The sequence below is a fragment of the Momordica charantia genome (assembly GCF_013281855.1).
Source record: "Momordica charantia cultivar OHB3-1 chromosome 1 unlocalized genomic scaffold, Mcharantia_2.0 BLBB01000001.1, whole genome shotgun sequence".
Classification (NCBI taxonomy): domain Eukaryota; kingdom Viridiplantae; phylum Streptophyta; class Magnoliopsida; order Cucurbitales; family Cucurbitaceae; genus Momordica; species Momordica charantia.
This window is the reverse complement of record NW_028275157.1, coordinates 22485662-22508254: the sequence shown is the minus strand read 5'-3', so window position 1 is coordinate 22508254 and position 22593 is coordinate 22485662. Positions and strand designations below refer to the sequence as shown.

Below are 22593 nucleotides of genomic sequence, written 5' to 3'. Positions count from 1 at the left end.
TGACACATGAGAGAATGAGAAATAATTACATAAATTAGTCTTATCGATTTTGACCGGATGCTCATTTGGGCATTTTAGGCTCTGATACCATATTAATATTAATGGAGTTCCATCTAAAAAACAATTGACAATGAGATGAGTAACTGTTGTTTATAAAGCTCCCTCCTCTTTTCAATGTGGGATCCATAACAAGATAGATAAACGATAATTAGCTTCAACGTAGACATTATAAATATTTTTTCAGATTTTAATTAGTTTTATCATAGAAACAATAGTTGTTTTTTCAATGCAAAACCTACTTAATGGAAAATAATTATACAAGTTAGTCAAATACCAGAAAAACAATTGTGAAATCAAAGGGAGGTTTGACAGTTACCTCCAAAAAACAATAGTCAAATACTCTTAACATTTCTCCAATACTTGAATGATTTCAAAATTGTATTGACGGATTTCAGAGTTTTTTCTTCTCCCTTTCATTAACTGTGAGGTAAGTTTCCGCAAACTTCTATTAATAAATAAAATATTTAAAAGACTTAAACAACATTCTGTAAATATATATATATATATATATATATATTTATTTAACTAACATCCATTGAAGTATAAAAAAATTGAAATAATTTATAGGATTTCAACGATTTAAAAAAATCACTGAACTTTTTTATTCCAAAGGCAAGAGAAACTAAAAGACATAAAATATTTATAAATATTAAATCACCCACCATCCCAGTAACTATCCACGTCAGGTTTAAAATTGGAAAAGAAAAAAAAAATTAAACCCATAAATGACCAATCAGCGACGTTGGGTAGCAAAGGGGCCAAAATAATAATAAGCAAACTTGGAACCCATGATTGCAAACTAGAGTTCGTGGATGGAACTGGAAGAACGAAAGGCCCAAGAAATTAGAAACTCCGACACGGCTTTAAAAAAAGGAAAATAAAAAGAAAATGGGGGAGGAAAAAAAAAAAAGAAAAGAAAAATAATATATATACATCGAAGAACCTAACTTAAAAGTTCATCAAAATTCAGAAGAGCACATGGGGGAGAGGAGGGGGTTGGAGAATGGTAAATTTAAAAGGAAAAAAAAAGAAAAAAGAAAAGAAAAGAAAAGAAAAAGAAAAGTCTTGTTTGACATTCATTAAAAAGCGTTTTAAGAAAAGAAATTAAAGAAATTAAAGAGAATGAATTATGGGAGGTTGGATCAGAGTGAAAGGAGACTGTTGGTTATTTGTTCCTGAATTTGCCTTTTCCTATAATTTCTTGTTTCTTTTCTCATCATTTATTATTCTTTTATTATTGTTATTCGATTTCGATGATGATAATTCTTCTATACTGCTTTTCTGTTCCTTGACTATTACGGTATTTAGGTTAAGTTGGGAAAGGGGAATTCGTAGTTCGATTGCTTCGGGTTTTTCAATTTTGTTTCCGAAGAGTGTTTTTGGTTTTTGATTCTAGGGTTTGGGTGTTCTGTGTTTTTCTTTTCTTCGATCTTCAACCTTCGAATTCGATGGAAGCTGCTGCTTCGGACGGGGAGAATCACAACCAGAATAATGATAATATTAACAAAATTAGTAACTCAAGTGAGGGTCTTAGCAAGCCCAAGCGCCAGATGAAGACTCCGTTTCAGCTTGAAACCCTCGAGAAAGCCTATGCTTGTTCGTCCACATAACTTTCTTCTTTATTTCTTTCAATTTTGTTTTTTTTTTTTCCTTTTGGGGTTTACGGTCGCTGTTTACTTCTGGTATTCTGATTTTGTTGTGTTTGATTGATTTGATCAGTGGAGACGTACCCATCAGAGTCGACGAGGGCTGAACTGTCGGAGAAATTGGGGCTCACCGATCGGCAATTGCAGATGTGGTTTTGTCACAGGAGGCTGAAGGACAAAAAGGAACCGGCGAAGAAACCGCGAAAGATGGTGGCACCGGCGTTGCCCGACTCTCCCATTGATGAATTGAGAGTGGTGGCCGAGCCAGGTAGTGATTACGCTTCAGGGTCGGGGTCAGGTTCAAGCCCATTCGGTGACGTTGGGTTGCGCAATGTGGTACCTAGAAGTGTTGGTGACGATATGCCACCGATGAGAAGGTATTATGAGCCTTCACGGTCTGTTATGGAACATAGAGCTATTGCTTGCGTGGAGTCGCAGTTAGGAGAGCCATTGAGGGAGGACGGACCTATTCTTGGGATTGAATTTGATCCATTACCACCTGATGCTTTCGGTGCACCCATAGGTATGGCTGAATTTTCTGAAAAAAAAAACTTCCTTAAACCATTCTTCTTAAAAATTTCGACTGCATGTTTATGGAAATTTTAGTATCATTTTTTCTTTATATATATTAAAGAGGACAAAAACTCTTGAAAAGCCAAAGGAGTTACTTAAAGAACTTCAATTGGCATAAATCATGGATCAGAGTGTACAATGAGGACCAAAAGAAGAAGATAACATTTATTTTCCTGTTTCAGTCCCAATTTTTAGTATTCGTTTAATAGTTCTAATCCTAATTAAGGCTGTATTAAGTATCAATTATGATATAGCAATATGTTTAGCTTCTCTTGCATTAGATTAGACGCTGCCCCCCTGATGTGGTAAGTCAAATCAGTTTGATAAGCAATGAGAATGAAGCACCTGACCCTGATGGTCTAATTGTAATTAGGGGGTTTTGAAATAGGACTTAGCTTAATGTTCTCCTAGAATTTGGTTTAATTGGGAGGTTGTGGGAGAGGACATACTTCAAGTTCTCATAAATTTTTATGAGAGGGGCATAATTGATTCATTTACGAGTGAAACCTTTATTTTTCTTCCCCCAAGAAGTCTTGGACAAAGACATCATATTTGAAGGATTTTAGGCACATTAGTTTAGTTGCCGGCCTTTGTAAGATTGTCTCGTATGAGTTGGCCAAGATATTGAGGGTGGTGGTTCCTTTTACAGTCTCCCTCTTGCCAAGTGTGGCCCTTGTGGCATAGAGATAGATTCTAGATGGTTTTCATTACGGACAAGGCTATGGAGGATTATTGATCTCATAAACAAGAAGGGATTACTTTCCAAATTAATCTTTAAAAGCCGCCAAGGAACAGCCTAGTTGGCAAAGACTTTGGGTCTCTTGGTCATACTGGCTTGGAGGTCTCAAATTCAAACCTTTTGGTGAGCTTAATACTAAAAACTCTGGATGCCTTCCAGGTCCGGACATTGGGACAGGACCCGCTCCTGGGTATAGGGGAGCTAAGGTCCGACTTCCGGTTATAAAAAAAAAAGAAATCTTTAAAAGACCTATGACTATGATTACGTAGACTAGGAATTTCTGAACAAGGTCCTCTGGAAAAAATGGCTTGTGCGCTAATGGCATTTTGGGTTGTAATTGCTTGAAATTGTTTTATTTTCTTTCCTTGTCAGTCGTAACCTGAGGGAAAGACTTTTGCTACCTGATGATAGATTTTTTGTGGGGTTGGAGGGTTCTGAGGAAGGAGGGCCATGTATGGTCCATTGGGGTGGTGTTAAAAAGGGGTTAAGCAAATAGTTCTTGTTGTTGGTAACCTAGTTATAAAGAAAAGAACAATGCTTTACAGGCTTAATGGTATTGATGTTTTCCTCTAGAACCTGATTCTTGTGGTATAAGGTAAATGTGACTTGTGAGTTGATATGGATTACAGGCTTGCTGGTGGGACTCCAAGATGGTTCATAGCGAAATTTGTGGAAAGTAGTATCTTAAATGGTCTCTCTTTGTTTAGATAGTTAGATTGCTTGAAGCTTCTATCAAGAAAAAATGAAAGAATATACACGTAGATTGTTTCTTTCTTAGTTAGAGGTGAGACCCGTGTTCGATTTTTTGGGGATCATTGGATTGGCATTAATGGCCCGTTATTCTACTTCATTTTTGTATCTTAATTGTTCGTCTTCAGGCGCTAATGCCCCATTTGCTACTTTTGTACTCTCTGGGTTCCAATTGATTAAAAGGGAAGTAAAACTATAATGGTGAAAAAGGGGAGAACATTTGCTCCAAGATATGACCAAAAAGACTATCAATTCAAAAATCCTCTCGTAGGGAAGATCTTTCGGGGTGAAAGTTCAGTTGTTTCGTTCCCTCCATGTTATCCAAAAAAAGGCTATGATAAAGTGCTCCCAAGGAATTTTCTTTTCCTTTGTGGTTTTGATATACTGGAAAATAAAAGTTTGCCATAAATTTTTTCTTTCATGGATAATAACCATGGATAATAACTGTGTGAAAAGAATTACTTGGTTCGTTGTATTTGTTTTGACATATCTCAAATATCTTTATTTGCATTAGTCGTACTCCATTGTGATCCGGATTTCCTACAAGAATGTTATTATCTTCTTGAGTATTACACTATGACCTGATACTAAACTACAACAATATTCTTGAATTGCTTATCCTTGATGATACTGCTATTGACTGACCATTTTAGTTTCTTATTGTGATAAAACAGTGGCAGAACAGCAGAAGCGATCTGCACATTCGTATGGAGACAAATATGAACAACGGGATGCAAAATCAAATAAAGTTAGTCTACTTTGTTCATTTAATGCTCTGCGTTTTTATTGTTAGCATTTCTACCCAATGGGGACATGGTGATTCATCCTTGATTTTTTAAATATTTCCTCTTGATTTTTCAATTCATTTTTTCCCCCAAAATTTTTCCTTTCTCTTGTGAAAATCTTCAGTTATATACTCATAGCTGTGTTTCTTTCCCCTCAATATCTCACACCCACTTGCTGGACGGCTTTTAAAGTTTCCTGTTTTATGCTGTAATTCTTTCATGTAGTAAATGTTCTAAGATTTATACTCTGTTTCCGGGATGTAACCATAACAGTTGTTGTAGAAACTAGAATATTGATTTATCAGTTTTAATGTTACTACTGATCAAGTATAAAGTTATTGCTACAAATATTTAGTTTTTATTTTAGGGCTTAATTTTCTCATATTCTCTCTATCTTGGCTATTCCTAATGTTTTATTTTTTATCTATATAATTTACGTTGAAAATTTTCTATTGGGTGCTCATTCTTCACAAAAAAGCCCTCCCATTTTTTGCCGCTTGCACTTAAGCCCTAGAGAGTTACTACAGTGCCGCTTATGCTTTTGAAAACATTGGCAGTTGTACTATATATTTTTCAGCTCCGCTAATGGCTACTCTAGAAACCTTTTTTTTTAATTATTATTATATTTTTTAAATTTATAAGAAACCAAATTTTCGTTAAGAAAAAATAGAAGAATATGCATGATCTATTTTTTTCTAATAAAAAAAGGCCACCTAAAAAGGAGCTTAAATAAAAAAATGGGAAAAAAGAAAACAAAGGTCTTTAATTGTCCAGGACAAGAGATGAGGGATAGTTACAAAACTCTTTGGTAGCATATGGCCTAAGGGAGATGTTGTAGTCCACCTCCCAAAACACTCTTGACCCCCTAAATATTCCCCTATTGAGCAAAATGTTCCACAAGATGTAAGAGAGGTTATCCTCCATAGGGCTCCTCCCATGCTCCTTAACGGTGAGTTCCTCCCTTCTCCCTAAACAGCTGGTAGAACACCACCTCCAAACAACTAGCACAAAAATCCTTATAGAAGGTGGAAAGAGAAATTAATAATGTATTTTATTGTATATGCATACTGGTCATGTTTTATACGCATCCTGGTCATTCTCAAATGTTTTATTGAGTTAATATATTATTTACTAGTTGAAATGATTTAACGTGTGCTATCTAATTCTTCTGGTTTATCATGTTGAAATGGGATGGAATTTTGTGCAGGCAACTACAAGGGCATTTCCTGAATATTCATTTCTTCCGGACCAGTCTAATCTTAGAGCTGATGCTTATGGACCAGTTGCCCAATCACATTATCCAGATTCATTAGTCGAGGTTTCAGCAGGAAGGACACCATCATTTTTGCTTGGTCATGAACAATTGAACAGGAGCCATAATTACCATGGTCAGGTCTCAAGGGTTCGACTCTTACCTCAACAGGAGAAGCAAGGTGTTACCATTCCACCTCCTGCTGAAGATAGCGCATTTGTCCCTGCAAGGGATTCTTTTGCAAGTATCAGAATGAATTCTCAGTTTACTGATCACTCAATTGTTGGACCAGAAAATCAATATGTATTGCCTGATGGGCATGCTTTTCCAAACGATGTCATCATTAGGATGGAAAGGAAACGCAAGGTACTCCTGAAGCACTCAAAAGACACTGGGATATTTTTTATGTGAATGTGGAGTTGGGATTTTATTATTTCTTGTGTTTCCTTCTGCAGAGTGATGAAGCTCGTATGAACAAAGAAGCTGAAGCCCATGAGATAAGAATGCGAAAAGAGCTTGAGAAACAGGATATTTTGAGGAAAAAGGTTTTTTTTTTTAAATAAAAATTGTGCTTACAATATGTACGCTGTTTTTCTGAGAAAAATTGGAAGAAACTTTTCTTAGGAAAGCAATAACTTTTAATTCTAAGTATGAAACTTTGTTGGTAGAGTGAAGAACGAATGAGGAAAGAGATGGAAAAGCAAGATCGCGAAAGGAGGAGAGAAGAGGAGAGGTTACTGCGAGAGAAGCAGCGGGAAGCGGAGAGATTGAAGCGTGAGGAAAGACGTGAACATGAACGGAGGGAAAAGTTTCTGCAGAGGGAATATTTGAGGGTAGGATTAGGTTTAATTCTTTTTTCTCCTCAGCTGCTAGGTTCTTAAGGAAATTATTAAATGGGTAATAAGTTATCCTTGCTCACTATCACTTTGCTTTAACTTTAGGCTGAGAAAAGGAGGCAAAAAGAAGCACTTCGAAAAGAAAAGGAAGCAGTGAGACGCAAAGCCGCAATAGAGAAGGCTACTGCTCGTAGAATTGCCCGTGAGTCTATGGAGCTTATTGAGGACGAACAACTTGAACTTATGGAACTGGCGGCTGCAAACAAAGGATTATCCTCAATATTAAGTCTTGATCATGATACTCTGCAGAATCTTGAATCATTCAGAGGTTGGCATTGTTTTCGAGTGGCCACCTGTTTGAGATATTTATATCTTTTTCCCTTTCTAAGTTCCAATATTTTCGATTAGGTGGTACTTGGTAAGCAGTCCTGTGAGCTCAATGGTGTTGCATGTTACTATGTTAGTTAGCTTAAAAACTTGTAGTTATTAATAAAAATTGAGAAAATCCTTCACGTCAATTCCTTTTCCCCCAATTACTTTGTATGTCCAAATGAGTAAAGTATATATCCAAAACCCAGTTAATTTGTATATTTGAAATTTGTCTACGAATTAGTTCATGAAAAATGACAAATTAGATTACTCCTATTTTACCTACACCAAATTTTTTTGTTCTTATGGTAAGACGCTTTAAGCACTCATGATCCCGTTTGCCCATAATATCTAATTATTATTATTATTTGTAGTTTTCTGAATCTTACTGTCAGCTGTTAACATATTATTTTCAGATTATCTAGTTGCATTTCCACCCAAGTCTGTGCAATTGAAAATACCTTTCAGCATTCAACCTTGGATCAATTCAGAGGAGAACATTGGTAACCTTCTCATGGTACGTCTCAAAGCCTCCTTTTTCTTTGTATAATTCGATAAGCATTTTAAGAGGAATGGTAGGGTTGTTGGCTCATGGTGATTTTTATCCATTAGCTGTTGAAGGTTATCTTGTACTCCTTTGCTTGTTTAAATCCACTTCCTAGTCTTCTGTAGAATATGAATTTTCTGGGCCATTCACTTGTATGCATGCCTTCTAATTTAAGAGTTGCATGTTTGCAGTTAAGTGCTAACGTATTCTCTTAAAATACACAAGTGTAACATTTCATCATTTGTTCTTTAGAAAAGTTTTGGAGTTCTATGTCTCACTTAATTCCGAATAAAGAACTTTATCGGGGATTAAGGATGTTGTTTGATTACACAATTGTGCATTGACATGTCAACTATTTCCAAGATGCTGTTGATCCCCTGTTAGCACTTCGAGTTATTCGTTTCTGTGCCTCCATGTAACTTGTAGTTTATTTTGCATCAATTATACTTCATGTTATTAGCATTTATTCTGGCAAGTGGCAAACGACTTGCAAGAAGTTTTCCAATTTGTATCTGGAGCATCTTTTTTAGAGAATAAATGGACACTTACATATTTTGAAGTTGTTTTCCAGGTGTGGAGATTTTTTATCACATTTTCTGATGTTCTAGAGCTATGGCCCTTTACACTTGATGAGTTTGTTCAAGCTCTTCATGACTATGTGAGTCATCCATGGGGACATTTTCTCCCTAATAAATTGTTTTCAAGTTTGCTTCTTAACCACTCTGACACCCTTCTTAACTTCAATTCTAGGATTCAAGATTACTAGGTGAGATTCACATTTGTCTCCTGAGACTGATTGTAAAAGATATTGAAGATGTAGCAAGAACACCTTCTACTGGATTGGGAATAAATCAGAATGGTGTTGCCAACACTGGAGGTGGACATCCGCAGATTGTGGAGGGGGTAATTTGAATAATATAAATAGTTTGTACATATTAATATGATTCTCTTTGTATTTTTTCAGAACCATTTGACATTTGTTTTCTGTGTCAGGCATATGCATGGGGGTTTGACATTTGCAACTGGCAGAAACATTTAAACACGTTAACATGGCCTGAAATATTTCGACAATTAGCATTGTCAGCTGGCTTTGGACCACAGTTGAAGAAGAGGAGTTTGGCATGGCCTGAAATGCATGGCAATGACGAGGTCTATTTTTCAATTATTTAGCACGGGCCAATTACTTGCATGGAGTCGAACTAATTTTTGTACTTCATTACCAGACAATTTATTGTCCTTAAGTGGAAATGTCAGCAAGCTAGTAGGGGGATGCTACTGTAAATAGTGAAGGGGCTGTTGTTTAATTCAATTGTTAATAGAAAATTTTCTTGGTAACCATCATGAGTTGGCCTAGTGGTCAATAAAGACCACTTAAATAGTAAAGCTCGGATGTGTCCACCTACTAGGACTTAATATCCTACAAGTTTATTTGACAACCAAATGTATTAGGGTAAGGTGGTTGTCCGGTAATTAGTGAAGGTGTACGCAAGCTGGCCTAGACACACAAGCTGGCCTAGACACACAGATATAAAAAATGTATCTTGGATTCTTGGTAGACCTTTTACATCAGCTACAAGTTCTTGATTCCAGGGTGACGCCTGTTCATAAATTTCCCTCATATTATTATTAAATTGGACCTTCTGTTAGTGCATGAACGATTTATCAGATTCAAACGGGACATTTTAAACTGTCATGTTTTTTTAATTTAGTTAGACTTGATTTGTAGGCTAAATGCGGTGAGGACGTAGTGTCTACTCTTCGCAATGGTTCAGCTGCTGAAAATGCATTTGCTATCATGCAAGAGAAAGGTTTGCTAGCTCCACGAAGATCTAGGCATCGGCTAACTCCTGGAACTGTCAAATTTGCTGCTTTTCATGTCCTTTCACTAGAAGGAAGTGAGGGGTTAACAGTACTAGAACTTGCAGACAAGATACAGGTGAGCCTATTATTTTTGTTGAATGAGAATTTGATACTATGCCTGTTTGGTTGTCTAATTTTGATAAAGAAACCTTACGCTCAAATCAATTGTGTAGAGATCTGGGCTTAGGGATCTGTCTACAAGCAAAACACCAGAGGCTTCCATTTCTGTTGCTTTGACAAGGGATACTAAGCTTTTTGAAAGAATAGCTCCTTCCACATATCGTGTACGAGCTCCCTACAGGAAGGATCCAGATGATGCCGAGGAAATACTTTCTGTAGCTAGAAAGAAAATTCAGATATTTCAGAATGGGTTTTTAGCTGGAGAAGATGCTGATGACGTTGAAAGAGACGAAGAATCTGAATGTGATGATGTTGATGAAGATCCTGAAGTTGATGATTTAGCAACGACAGCTTTGATGAATGAAGATGTTAACAAAGGAGATACTAACTTAGAAGTTGAGAATGAGAACTCATGTCACGTTATTGTTGGAAATTCACAAAATGAAGGTGTCAAGGATCTATCATCCTCCCCCCTAAGTGGTTCCAAGGACGTAAAATATTTGGATATAACTACAGAGCAATATGCTGCTGTTGATGAGACTACTACCAGTGATCTCGATCAAGAGAATATGGAGATTGATGAAAGCAAGGAAGGTGAATCATGGATTCAAGGACTTACAGAAGGTGAGTATCATGATCTTAGTGTTGAGGAGCGCCTGAATGCCCTTGTTGTCTTAACCAGCATTGCAAATGAAGGAAACTCTATTCGCCTTGTTCTAGAGGTAAATGTTGCTTCTAGTTTGATGTATGGAATTTCTTTATGATAGTTATTAAATGTTTTGGATCCATTTTTATTGGAGGATCTTGATTTTAATAATAATGGTTTATATAGGACCGTTTGGAAGCTGCAAATGCTGTTAAGAAGCAAATGTTGGCAGAGGCACAGATTGATAAATCTCGCCTAAAAGAAGAGATCATCAATAAATCTGATTTTCCAATCCACATGGTGAGCAAGGTGGAAACTGAACTTAATGGTTCCACTATGGAGGGTGGTCAAAGCCCATTACCTGTTGCTGAGAACAAGAACAATGAAACAATCCCAAGCACTGCAGAAAACCTTGGTAGTGTGCCTAATGAGAGGGCTACTTTAGTGGCAGATCTTTTCCCGGGGCCAGATAACTGTTTGTCTCATCAATATGGACATGCTTCAAAGAGGTCACGCTCACAGTTAAAATCCTATATTGCCCATAGAGCTGAAGAGATGTACACATATAGGTCCCTGCCACTTGGTCGAGATCGTAGGCGTAATCGATACTGGCAATTTGTTGCGTCTTCTTCAAGCAACGATCCCGGTTCTGGGAGAATATTCGTTGAAATGTATGATGGAAAATGGAGGCTTATTGATTCTGAAGAGGTAGGTACTATTTCTGTTGTGCTAGGTTTATTTTATATAATATCCTGTTCATCTTAGTTTCTTTTTCCCATTTTTAAAGAGGTGGGGACATATATTGATTGCCCACTACTAACTCATTGCATTAATCAATTTCCGTTTCCTGGAATGTTCTGTTCCGTTTATTATTTCAGCTATTGGAACCAGGATTTTCTCTGCGCAGTTGAATATTGCTTACCATAATGGGAACTTCTGCGACACTAGAATAGTTAAAGATCAGGCATTAGTCTATTGGAAGCAATTTGTTGTTACGTACATGCTTTGATCCTTTTTTGGCATTAGGTTAATCAATGCAAGAATATGTTAATTAAGGAGGAAGAACTGGGCATCTATTTCTGATTGTTGGTTGCTTTATGAAACTTGTTCATAGATGTTACTGTATACCAGGATTTGAGAAAAGGTTCCTTGTGTTGTTATGTGGTAGTTAGGCATACGCTTTGGAATCTTGTCGTTGTCATATAAGATTTTGGTTAGCCATATGACTATATCTAACCTATTTGTGACCTTGGCAATTAATCAAACCCTCTGATTTGTAGGACTTTGATGCTCTTTCGATGGCTTTGGACACACGTGGGGTTAGAGAGTCACACCTACGCATAATGTTGCAAATGATAGAGACATCCTTTAAGGAAAATGTTCGAAGGAATCTGCAGTGTGCCAATTTTTTGGTTCAAAGTGGAACTACTCCTAAAAATGAAAATGATGAATCCAGTTCTAGTCCTGATTGCAACACTGTGTTTAACAGTCCTAGCAGTACTGTTTGTGGTTTAAATTTGGATACGATGGTAACATCATCTTCATTCAGAATTGAGCTTGGGAGAAATGAAAATGAAAAGAAGGCTGCATTTAGAAGGTATCAAGACTTGCAGAGGTGGATGTTAAGAGAGAGCTTTAACACAGCAACATTATGTGCCATGAAATTTGGAGAAAAAAGGTGCACACAGCTGTTGGACATTTGTGATTTTTGTTTGTGCTTGTTCGATTCTGAACATTCTCACTGCACTTCATGCCATCAAACTTTTGACACTAGTGGGAATGATATTAATTTTTTTGAACACAAACTTCACTGTGAGAGGGAAAGGAAGTCTTACCATTGGGATACACACACTTTAGATGCATCTCTTCCCCTCAAAAGTAGATTGGTCAAGGCCGTCTTAGCTGTCATTGAGGTGAGAAGCAATAACCATAAAGGCCTTTTTCAACATAATTCCTATTTCATTTTCAGATTTGAAGGCTTATGCCTCCATTTTTAGCTGCCTTTACCTTTATCTGGACTTGGTTTTCATTAGGAGTTACTTGTCCACAGGCACATGTTCCGTCAGAAGCTTTTCTCTCGTTTTGGACAGAACGTAGGAAAAATTGGGGTGTCAGGATGGACATGTCATCATCCATTGAAGAGCTGCTACAGGTATTTCGGCATTTTCAATTGTTGAGCTCAGCTCACCATTAAGTTGTTTCACTTCTAACCCTTGGTCTTCTAAACTGCTGGTTATCTGATTCTTCCATAAACCCTCTCCTCGTTATAATCTGGGTTGCATGTGCCATGATTTGGCTATCTCCTACTATTTCTATCACAGTAATTTGTTTGCACTTAGCACATGTACTTGAACCAGCAAGATCGAGAGATCTTTGGAGGATATTTTATCTCGTTAGCTTTGGTGCTTAAGGGCTGTTGTAATTATCCCTTAGGTTTGATTGTGCTTGATTGGAGGTTTAGTTTGGCTCCTTTTTTATTTTGGTTGTATTTTTTTATATGTGCTTGTATTCTTTCATTTTTTCCTCAGTGAAAGCATGATTTCTCATTTAAAAAAAATACTTGAACCAGCCGAAACTTGTATTATCATTTATAAGTTTTCTTTTCAACATCAATCAGATGCTTGAAGTCGGTGATTGATTAATTCTGCATTACCACACATGCATGTTTATCATTTGTTGCTGTTTGACAGAATGTGAATGCCCATGTAATACTGCCAGTAAACTTGGAGTTCATATTCAAACTCTAGTATCGTGTATAATGTGTATAGTGCAGTATGCTCACCTGATGGACTCCTGTACTATGTAATTGGATTCCGAGTCTATTCATATCAAGTCTACTTATATTTGTCTAGTTTTTTTGTTCTCGCTATTCTTTGAACGATGAAGTTTTACCTGTTAACTCATGTTCGTGTATGCTACAGATATTGACCCTGTTTGAAAGTGTAATTAAGCGAGATTTTCTAAAATCAGACTTTACTACGACAGACGAGCACCTGAGCTCTTGTTCCGTCTCTGGGAATGTTATACATGACCAATCAGATGTTGGGTCTGTTCTTACGTTACCATGGATTCCACGGACGAGTGCAGCTCTTGCTTTGAGGCTTTTTGAGGTAGATGCATCGATTTATTATATCGGGTGTGAGAAACCAGAGCCTGATCAGTACAAGGAAACTGGAGAATATATGGTATGCTATTTCTTCTCTTTTTGCTTATTGCAGGAATTACTGTTATCTATCTTGAAAAAAAGGTTGGAGTTAAAAGAAACCCAACTATTAATTGATACATGTTTAATTTGTTCTTGGTCAGAATATGTGCTTGATACCAGAAGCGTGTTATTATCCTTCATAACTGATTTATTTGTTTCTCAATGCAGAACTTTCCCAGTAGATATGTTCAGGTCAAGAATGATGAACGGAATAAACTGAATGAACTGGACTATGATGATCTGATGAAGAAAGAGAACTCAGCTGATCCAAAGAGTTCGAGGAACAGCTACAAACGTGGCCGAGGGAGTCGAGATCATGGACGTCGTAGAAGGTGGCAGAAAAAGGTTAATGGTTCTAAATCTGGCCGTGTCCGGCAACATGTCAAGAGTAATGAGAAAATGAATCAAGGACCAAGGCAATTAGGACAAGGAACACAGGTTATGGGCGTACGGGGCCGCCGAACGGTAAGGAAGAGAAGGGCTGAGAAGAGCATTCAAGATGAAGGTTTGTTGGGCATAGTGCCTAGTAGTACTCAGAATAGAGATGAATCACCAAAAGATTTTATTGGTGAATGGGAGGATGAAAAGATTGATGGATTCGTAGATATGGAAGATGAAGAGAACGTTTTGGAAGATGAGGAGAATGTTTTGGAAGATGAGGAGAACGAGGAGAATGAGGAGAATGTAAACAACGTAGAACCAATGGACTCTGACGACGATGCCCATGCAGTTGGGTATGAGCGAGGGAGTTGGGACTTTGGTTTTGACGGCACCTCCAACAGATGGAATGGTGATTTAGGGATAGCTAGTGATGAGGATGTGGATTTATCTGAGGACTACAATGGCACTGAAGAGGCAGGAAACGATGATTTGGAGTTAGATGTCGATACGAGCGAGGAGTCGGATTGTTCACCAAATAGGATAGGCAACAACGGTGGAGGTGAATCTCCTGTCTCAGACGACTATAGTGATTAAATAATCAGAAATTGAGAAGCTGCTTAGTTTTGATACCCTTCACCAGCGGCTGAATTTGTGTACAGGGGAACAAAATAGCAGTATCCCCAAATATATCTTAGTTTTAGTATATCCCCTCAGGGGCGCACCGTGACTGGCATTACCTTTAGATCTTTAGTCTAATTTATTGATGGAAAGTGAAGCATTGTATCATTCGTCTTAGAGTAATTATTTGATAATAAACATTTGTAAAGTTATAGTTGCTACATGATGTTCTACAAGGAGAAGAACAAATGGCTCTTTCATACGTTGTCGAAATTTTACAAGGCTCTACTTTAGTTCCAAGTACTATGCTCCCAATTTGCTACTACCATTTACATATTCATGCACATATTTTCGACAGGATAGAGACTAAAAACCTTCACAATTAGACAGCAACATGAAGTCTTTCAGAAACATTGCTCTCACCACTAAACAGTAAACATACACAGCTCAAGAACTATCAAGTTCACATGTTTGCTATTTTATTGTTTTTGTGCCGCCATCTCTGAGGGCAGAGGAAGCCTTAAGAGTAGAGCGTTTAAAAACAGAGATGCAATGCAATTACAGACCCTGTTAAAACATACTTGTTTTTACAAGAGTGCAGGTGGACAGAGAGTCTCTAAGACACCAGGAGTTTCTTAATCCCAGATTTCTGCTCTGAAGTCAAGTTTGTGGGGAATTTGATGTCGAACTTGATCTTCAAGTTGCCCCTTCTGGAGGGTTCCTTTGGAAATGGCATCCCCTCCTTTGGAACAACCTCCACATGGTCTGGATGAATCACATTGTTAATGGGGATGGTCAGGCTCCTTCCATCAAGTGTGGTGACATGGGCTGTGTAACCCGTTAGAGCTTCAACAAGAGAGATTTTCTTTGTGACCACTAAATCATTTCCATCCCTTGTGAATGTGCTGTGTGGCTTCTCATCTACAATGAAAATCAGGTCTGCCGGAATCACGTTCGGTTGCTCATTTCCCTTCTCTGGGAACGTTATTTTTGTGCCCTTTTTCCAACCTGGCTTGATTTCTATTGTTAGAATTTCTTCCACAGGCAATGTCTTCCTGCAGCAGGTAACATGAAACCAGGGGTTATTTCAAAGTTGCATCTTCTCAAACCATGGAAAGACCGAGCAAAATCATGGTGGTTCTGGTTGGTGAAGAAGAACTTACCCACTAGCGTCGGCTATTTCCCTGGAGATTTTCATCTTCTTAGTGGTGCCTTTGTAGAGTTCTTCAAGGCTACAGGGCAGCCTCCTTTCAATTGGAGCAGCTCTTCGTGGACCTTGGCTCATGGGCTGGCTGTCACCGAATGAAGCGAACATATCATCACCAAACATGCTGCCACCAAATGGCCTCGAACCGCCCCTCATGCCGCTTCCACCGCCACCCATTCCTCCAAATGGGCTCGAAAATCCAAAGAACTCTGTGAAAATGTCGTTGGCATTTCTAGGGTTGAATCTGAACATCGTTGGGCCATCCCCAGTTTGGAAGAACGACGCACCGCCGGGACCTCCGGCTCCCGGAGGAGGCACCTGACCTTTCAGGCCCTCTTCGCCATATTGATCGTAGACTGCTCTCTTCTGCGGATCACTCAAAACCTGCCACAATTCAACAGACATCCATTTCAGTACTCGAAACGACAATCGGAAGTATTAGCAATTCCTGAAATACACGGAGGGAGCCCTATCGATCGACGCAGAATCTTCGGAATCGAATGAATTTGACCGCGATCAAAATAAAACCGATAAAAATGGAAAAGAGAAGCACCGCAGAAGTTACTAACTCGGAAGAAAGATGGATAGATAGATCGAATCGGGGTAGGATTTTTACCTCATAAGCTTCAGAGATCTGTTTGAATTTGGACTCGGCCTCTTTCTTATTGTTGGGATTCTTATCAGGATGCCATTTCATGGCAAGTTTCCTGTAAGCCTTCTTCAAATCATCGTCTTTGGCATTCTTATCTACCTGCAAAATCTTGTAATAATCTACACCCATGTGAATCGAATCAAAACCTTGTTGTTGATGTTCTGAATCTGCAAAAATTTGAAGCTGGAATTGGGATCTGGTAGGAGATTAATTGACGTTGAGAAAATTGGGGCGTGGTGGAGAGGCGTTGGGTTGCATAGAAAAGGGATGGAGAAAGATGGGTCTGGAAGAACTGCAGAGGTCGAGAAGGCTGTGGAAGCTTCCAGATGGAATTCTAAGATTTAATTTGAAACCATGTGGGTCATAATAAAATTTCTTCATTTCTAGAATTATTGATTTTATCCCTTCAATTTTTGTATTTGCTTTTGGTTTAAATTAAGTTTCATAATTCTTTCTCTTTTCCTTTTTAATTTCCAAATATTGATGTACTGACAAAAGGTTAACAAAAAAAATTGTATTATTATAATTTATATTAAAATACTATTTTGTCTCGTACTTTTAGTTTCGGTTTATTTTAATCCTTATACTTTTAAAATGTTCATTTTGATTCCTGTACTTTTAAAAAGTGACTATTTTAGTCAATCTTTGCCAATAACATAAACTATTTAGTATAAAATAATGGTTACATTGTAAAAATATATTGATTATAATGTGGTGTTGAAATTGTGATGAGAAAAAATGAGATTTAAAATAAAATGAAGGGATCAAAATAGTCACTTTTTAAGAGTATAGAGACTAAAATAAACATTCTCAAAGTATAGGGACTAAAATGAATTAAAACATAGAGTACATGGACCAAAACAAACATTTTTAAAATATAAGGACTAAAATGAACTAAAGCAAGTATAGGGACCAAACTAGTATTTTAACCAATGATTTACTACCCACTTTTACCAGCTAAAGTTGGCATTAGTTATTTCAAAAGCTACAAATTTACAAGAGGGAGTAAACGTGACTTTCAAGCACAGATTTGGTGGCACAAGCAGCATGGTTTATCCCTTCCTTTCGTGCAAAATAGAGGCGAGCACTATGATATCAAGGGTAATAGTGGAGTGAAAGGATTCGAACATACTAAACTGCTATAATCTTTGTCCTTTTATAGGTTGTTGCTGGCAGTGGAATTTGGTAGGTGGGCTCGAGATTCCTGTCTTTCATCACGGAACAGCCAACATAGTGACGCAGGGCGTTGACTGCTCACACTCAATCCTGTTGTTTGAGTGCACTGATGGCAGAATGTGTTGGTGAGTTCCAACTTGTGATTGGCTTGCCTTTTGTGGGAAGACCTAATGAAGCTGGCCTAGACCATCCCTATATATTTGTGGCGGCTCGATTTTTCCCTACAATACTATGCATAATTCAAAGATTAGTTTCGAGGTTTTGTTAAGATTTATCATATTTGGCTATCTTTCTTGAGAGAAAAAATAAATAAATAAAAGAGAACTTTTTAGAATATTTAGTAAAGATGGGAGAGAGTTTCATAAACTCATATTATTATATGAATTTCGACCTTTTATTTTTTTAATTGGACGAGGAGTGAAAATTTAAACCTCAATTTTTAGTTAGCTGCTTAAGTTGATGATATTTGACCTTTGAAATATGAAAACAATTTATATAAAATCTAGATAGTATTTACCCGTATAAGACTTATAAGAATATGTTTTTCTTAACTATAATATAAGATTATGTTAATTTGAACCTAGCTCAATTAGTTCAAGACATAAAATAATTTTTTTCATCGTCAGATGTTTAAATCACCACTTGTCCATTATTTATAATCTAAAAAAAGTGTTATGAGACTACCATCTAACTGCCTAAGTGATATAACATGCAGATTTCTAGGAAAATGGTTCGACCTATAGTAACATAGTTAAATATTGTAAACTAATTAATTCTTCACCATAAATTTCATAAGTTGTTTCTAAACCACACTTTCAAAGAAGCCAAAGAACAATAGATTAGCTATAATTGTGATTGTGACTTAAAAGACTATTTTCAATCTCTTAAACATATAGATCAATATTGATTAAATAATGATGACTTATCTATGTTTATGAGAATGATTTTTTTTTTTTTTATTAACGCCCTATCCAGTATCAATTTTCTTAGATAAAGATAGTTTGTCTACATCTTTTAAAAATTTTACTCTTAATTCTGAAAATAAAGAGACTTTATTTCTTCAAACATGTCATAAAAAATAGTTGGTACTTATTTCTTACCACATATGATCGTTAGAGATTAAGATTGATCTAAATTTATATAAAGCATTATTTAATTTAGATGGCCTAAAGTTATTATGTGCCAAAATAAAAGTTCATATACAAAATAAAACATTTCAAAAGCAAAGAAGAAAAAAAAACTGAAATGGAATTAATGTAAAAGTTCACGGGGTAAAAAAAAATTAACCCATATTTAGAAAAAACATAGTTTCTATTGTAATATTTTTTCTTGTTAAGTATATGTTTGAGTTGTTAATATTTTGATGATTTTTAAATTTAAACATTTTAGTGTAGACTTTTATATTTTAACATTTTTAAACTACACCATCATCATTATGACAAACATATATTGCATGATACTTAGTGAATGGACAATAATTTAAATGGCAAGAGCATAATTTCTCACAAAAAAAAAAGTATAATTAAATATATATATATATATATATATATATATATATATATATATATATATATATATTAATTAGAAACTCTATACACTTAAAATGATCTCATTCCTCCTTTGAAATTTTTTAAATTCCTCTAAATGATCTCTTACATGAGTCTAAGTTCATTATCGGCCAATTTTAATAGTGATTATAAATTATTAAAATACGGTGGACTAAATTGAATTAATTGAAAATTTTTAAACATGGAGCATTCTTTTTGTCCCCTTTTTGGGCACCCTCTTCCTCTTTCTGGATCCAGAATTGTGAAAGCCCAAGGCCAGTCGATCCGAAGCTAAGCCACTAAGCCCAACTCCATTGGCCCAAAAGCAAAAGGGCCATAGGCCCAAATACACGGTGCTCCTTTCCCGTGGGCCTCTCAGGCGACGATATCTCCATTCTCCATCTCTGATTCTCTTATCATTTCTTGTGATGCTGTAATTTGTTGGACTGCAAATCAATAATGGAAGAAGCATCATGGCCTCAGAAGCTTGAAGCCCTAACCCACGCTCTGGTCTGCCCCAGCAGCGCCCCGGCGCTGTCTTCTCAGTTCTTCATGGCTGCCCAAATCCCCTGCTACCTCAACTGGGAGTACCCCCCAATCCTCTGCCCCAAACCCTCCCTCTTCCCCTTTCTCTCTCTTCACCTTCAATGGGGTTTCTCTCTCTTCCTCAGAAGGGTCTCCCGATTTGGCCTCCCCAAAACCTCGTGGCGGTCCAAATGCCCATTTCAGCAACCCCCGCCATTGATTCTCGCTAAATCTCTGGACGCCGCTCAGTGGGGCGATGAACAGAGGAGGAATTACGTCAGGATGAGGCTCCGAAGGAAGCGCCTCGGCAGCGATGTTAATCCCTTGATCCCAATTATGGTTCCCAATTTGTTGCTCTTTTCTCTTCTGCTGTGGAATCCATTGTCTTCCACTGATTAATAACTCACAAATTTTGCTGTAATTTTGATTCCACTGTGGATTTTAACTTAGAAAATTGGCTGTAACGTTGAGTTTGGATTGATAGGCTTTTCTGGGTCAGGATCATTTTTGCTACTTTTTTGGTTTTGGGGAAGAACTCATTAATGGCTGAACTGAATGTAGAGGCTTTGAAAGAGACGGAGGAAGCTATAACCAGATCTATAATCAATGAACCACTTGAAGATGAAAATAACTCAACCGAGTTTGAAATTGAATTTCTGGGTTTCTTTTTTTTTTCTATTAATTCATGCAACCAACGACAATATAATATATTTTCTTCATAAATTGGTCTCTCTGAATCTGCAATATATAATGGCACGTCGGTACATAAATTATTTCGAAAGACGCAGAAGAGTTAGTAGAATTAGAAAGAGACCCACATAAAAAAAAAAAAAAAAAAAAAAAAAAAAAAAGAAACTTTTAATTTGAGTTGCAATGGCAGAGATGAGTGATAAAATGGACCATAATAAATGTAAAAAACCCAACTTCTTTGGGTGGTTGAAGAAAGGTTATCCAAACGGAACGTACTATCATAATTGTTTCTCATTGCAACCAATTTTTTTTTCCTCCTCGAACGTGTAGCTTAACTACTATCTTAATTAATGTTAATATTTACTTAGTTCAGCCGATTATTTTTATAAGAGTTGGAGGTTGAATTTAAGCTATACTATTTTTCTAAAACTAAAATATATCATTTTTTAGTTAAATAAATGCATATTAAGAAATTCAACCATCAACTTAGTATCCTAAACAATCTTTTAAGTTTGGTCAAAAAAAAATTAAAAGTTTGAATCTAGCTTCGTATCCTAATATTGTACTCTAAAAAAGTATATCTTTTATGATATCTCTAGGATTTCATAAGAATATATTAAAATTATAGCCATAACCCTCAAATGTACATATATTTTTAAACATAGACTATAACACTTGACTTCTAATTTTACATTTAAAAGTGTCAAACTTTTTCAATTAAGTCATTGGACAATAGTGTCTTTGAAATTAAATAAAGGAAGGGTCATATGGTATTGCAAATTTTTCTCTCTACAAGACAACATCTTCTGAATCTTAAATGTTTATCATCCTACCAAACTAAAATAATTGGAGGGATCGTGCTTCGCCCTATCCTAAGTGGCACCTAAATTTTGAATAAAGATAGGTTGGACCTTTAATAGAAGTACAACGAGTTAGATTTTTCTGATCAAATGTGAATATTTAGCATTTAAAAGTTCAATCTCATGGAAAGTGATATATTAAAATGTGACATTATTAATTCAACGGCATTCCGGCATTTTCTGTATAATAACATAATTATAAAAATAAAAGTTATATTTTAAAAGTTAAAAAAAAAAAAAAAATGGATGAGCTAGCATAGGGGGAGGGGTGGGATTGAACCCAAATTTAACCTTCTCATTGGATACTTTTGTTTTGTCTTTACTTTACCTTTTTCTTCTCGTTTTGCTTTAAGAAAGAAATAGACCTAGATCCAATATTACGTTTTTTTAATGCCTATTATTAATTTCTAAATAAAGTGGGTTAGCAAACAAAAAGAAAAAAGCAAAGAGGATACAATCAATTTGACAATTTTTTTTTATCTCATTTAAAAGAGAGAGGAAAAAAAGAAACTACTCTACCGCTAATCACGTTAAATCTCACTTTTTCCAAGGAAAAAAAATACCATGTCTATAACTGTTGGTGTAATGGCCAAACCACCAATATTGACAAATTAGACCCTCTCTCTTTTTTCTTTTTTTTTTCTTTGTAGATAAACATCAAAGTCATTAAGAAAAATATCACCTAGGTTACACTGCTCACTATGTCTTAATCTTTTTCAGACTTTTAAGTTGTGAATTCAGTGCAAAGTTTATGACAAAAACATCTTGTTTTTTCGTGTAAAGCTTTCTTTAAAAAAGTATAAAAATAAAAAATAAAAAATAAAAAATGAGCCAGTTTTCTCAGTTCATAAGTTGGACTTATGGCTTGTTTTATTTGATAACAGCCCCCACTAAATTGATGGTCCAAAGGGTAAATTTATTCAGTCCTCTTTTTTTTTAAACAATTTACTATCAATTTCTTTTGTTTCTCAAAGGGTTTTAAGTCTAGTCAAGCAATATAACTTTACCTTTAACAAAATCCAAACTTTTTTTTTTCGTCCTCTTCCTTTTAGATTTTATTTTATTTATTTTGAGAATATTGAATCAGCAGTACAAGGCCGTGGAACCTTCTTTCACTTACTTCCCAGCTTTTTTTCTCCTTTTTGAACAATTCAATTCTGTTTCGATATTTGGTTTGAAATTATTCGTGTGTGGCTTGCGATAAAAATATTCCCTTTTTGCAACAATTTAGTAAGTTTTTTTTTTTAATTGATGTTAAAAAACTGAAATTAGGACATAATTCCTTTCGGTTTACAACTTTTTATAAATATTATATAATATTGATTAATAAAATTTTAAAAGTACATATTCTAATCATCAAGATAATCATCAATTATCTTGAACTTAACGAAGTGAGCTCAGATTTTATCATTAATTTAAAATTTCATCAGAGTTTGAACTTACATAATTGTGTTGTGTTTACCAAATAATTTCTTCAGAAACCAAATCCAAACAAATCAGTAAGGCCCTAGTCAATCGATACACAAGATTTATCATACAATAAATCTTC

General features: G+C 36.1%; 3 protein-coding genes across 4 annotated transcripts; 2 read left to right on the top strand and 1 right to left on the bottom strand.

The window, feature by feature from the left end:
- Window positions 1-1039: 1039 nt before the first annotated feature.
- LOC111012270 (homeobox-1) lies at window positions 1040-14687 on the top strand. Of its 2 annotated transcripts, none has more exons than XM_022286356.2 (18): window positions 1040-1656; window positions 1780-2229; window positions 4443-4516; window positions 5761-6171; window positions 6261-6350; window positions 6474-6638; window positions 6747-6969; window positions 7427-7527; window positions 8129-8215; window positions 8308-8460; window positions 8551-8706; window positions 9284-9493; window positions 9591-10259; window positions 10370-10891; window positions 11464-12096; window positions 12234-12335; window positions 13105-13368; window positions 13557-14687. In XM_022286356.2, exons 1-18 carry the CDS (start codon window positions 1509-1511, stop codon window positions 14361-14363), a joined length of 5265 nt encoding a protein of 1754 aa, XP_022142048.2. In that variant the 5' UTR covers window positions 1040-1508; the 3' UTR covers window positions 14364-14687. The 2 variants fall into 2 exon arrangements, with proteins under 2 accessions (XP_022142048.2, XP_022142047.2); XM_022286355.2 differs by having other exon boundaries at window positions 4422-4516.
- Window positions 14688-14839: 152 nt separating this feature from the next.
- Window positions 14840-16581, bottom strand: LOC111012273 (uncharacterized). Its single transcript, XM_022286358.2, has 3 exons — window positions 16211-16581; window positions 15551-15978; window positions 14840-15442 (listed from the first exon to the last, which is right to left on the bottom strand). The coding sequence occupies exons 1-3, from the start codon at window positions 16373-16375 to the stop codon at window positions 15004-15006; spliced, it is 1032 nt and encodes a 343-aa protein (XP_022142050.1). The 5' UTR covers window positions 16376-16581; the 3' UTR covers window positions 14840-15003.
- Window positions 16582-19373: 2792 nt separating this feature from the next.
- Window positions 19374-20125, top strand: LOC148213454 (uncharacterized). Its single transcript, XM_088125349.1, has one exon. The coding sequence runs from the start codon at window positions 19429-19431 to the stop codon at window positions 19891-19893; it is 465 nt and encodes a 154-aa protein (XP_087981475.1). The 5' UTR covers window positions 19374-19428; the 3' UTR covers window positions 19894-20125.
- The last annotated feature ends 2468 nt before the right edge of the window (window positions 20126-22593 follow it).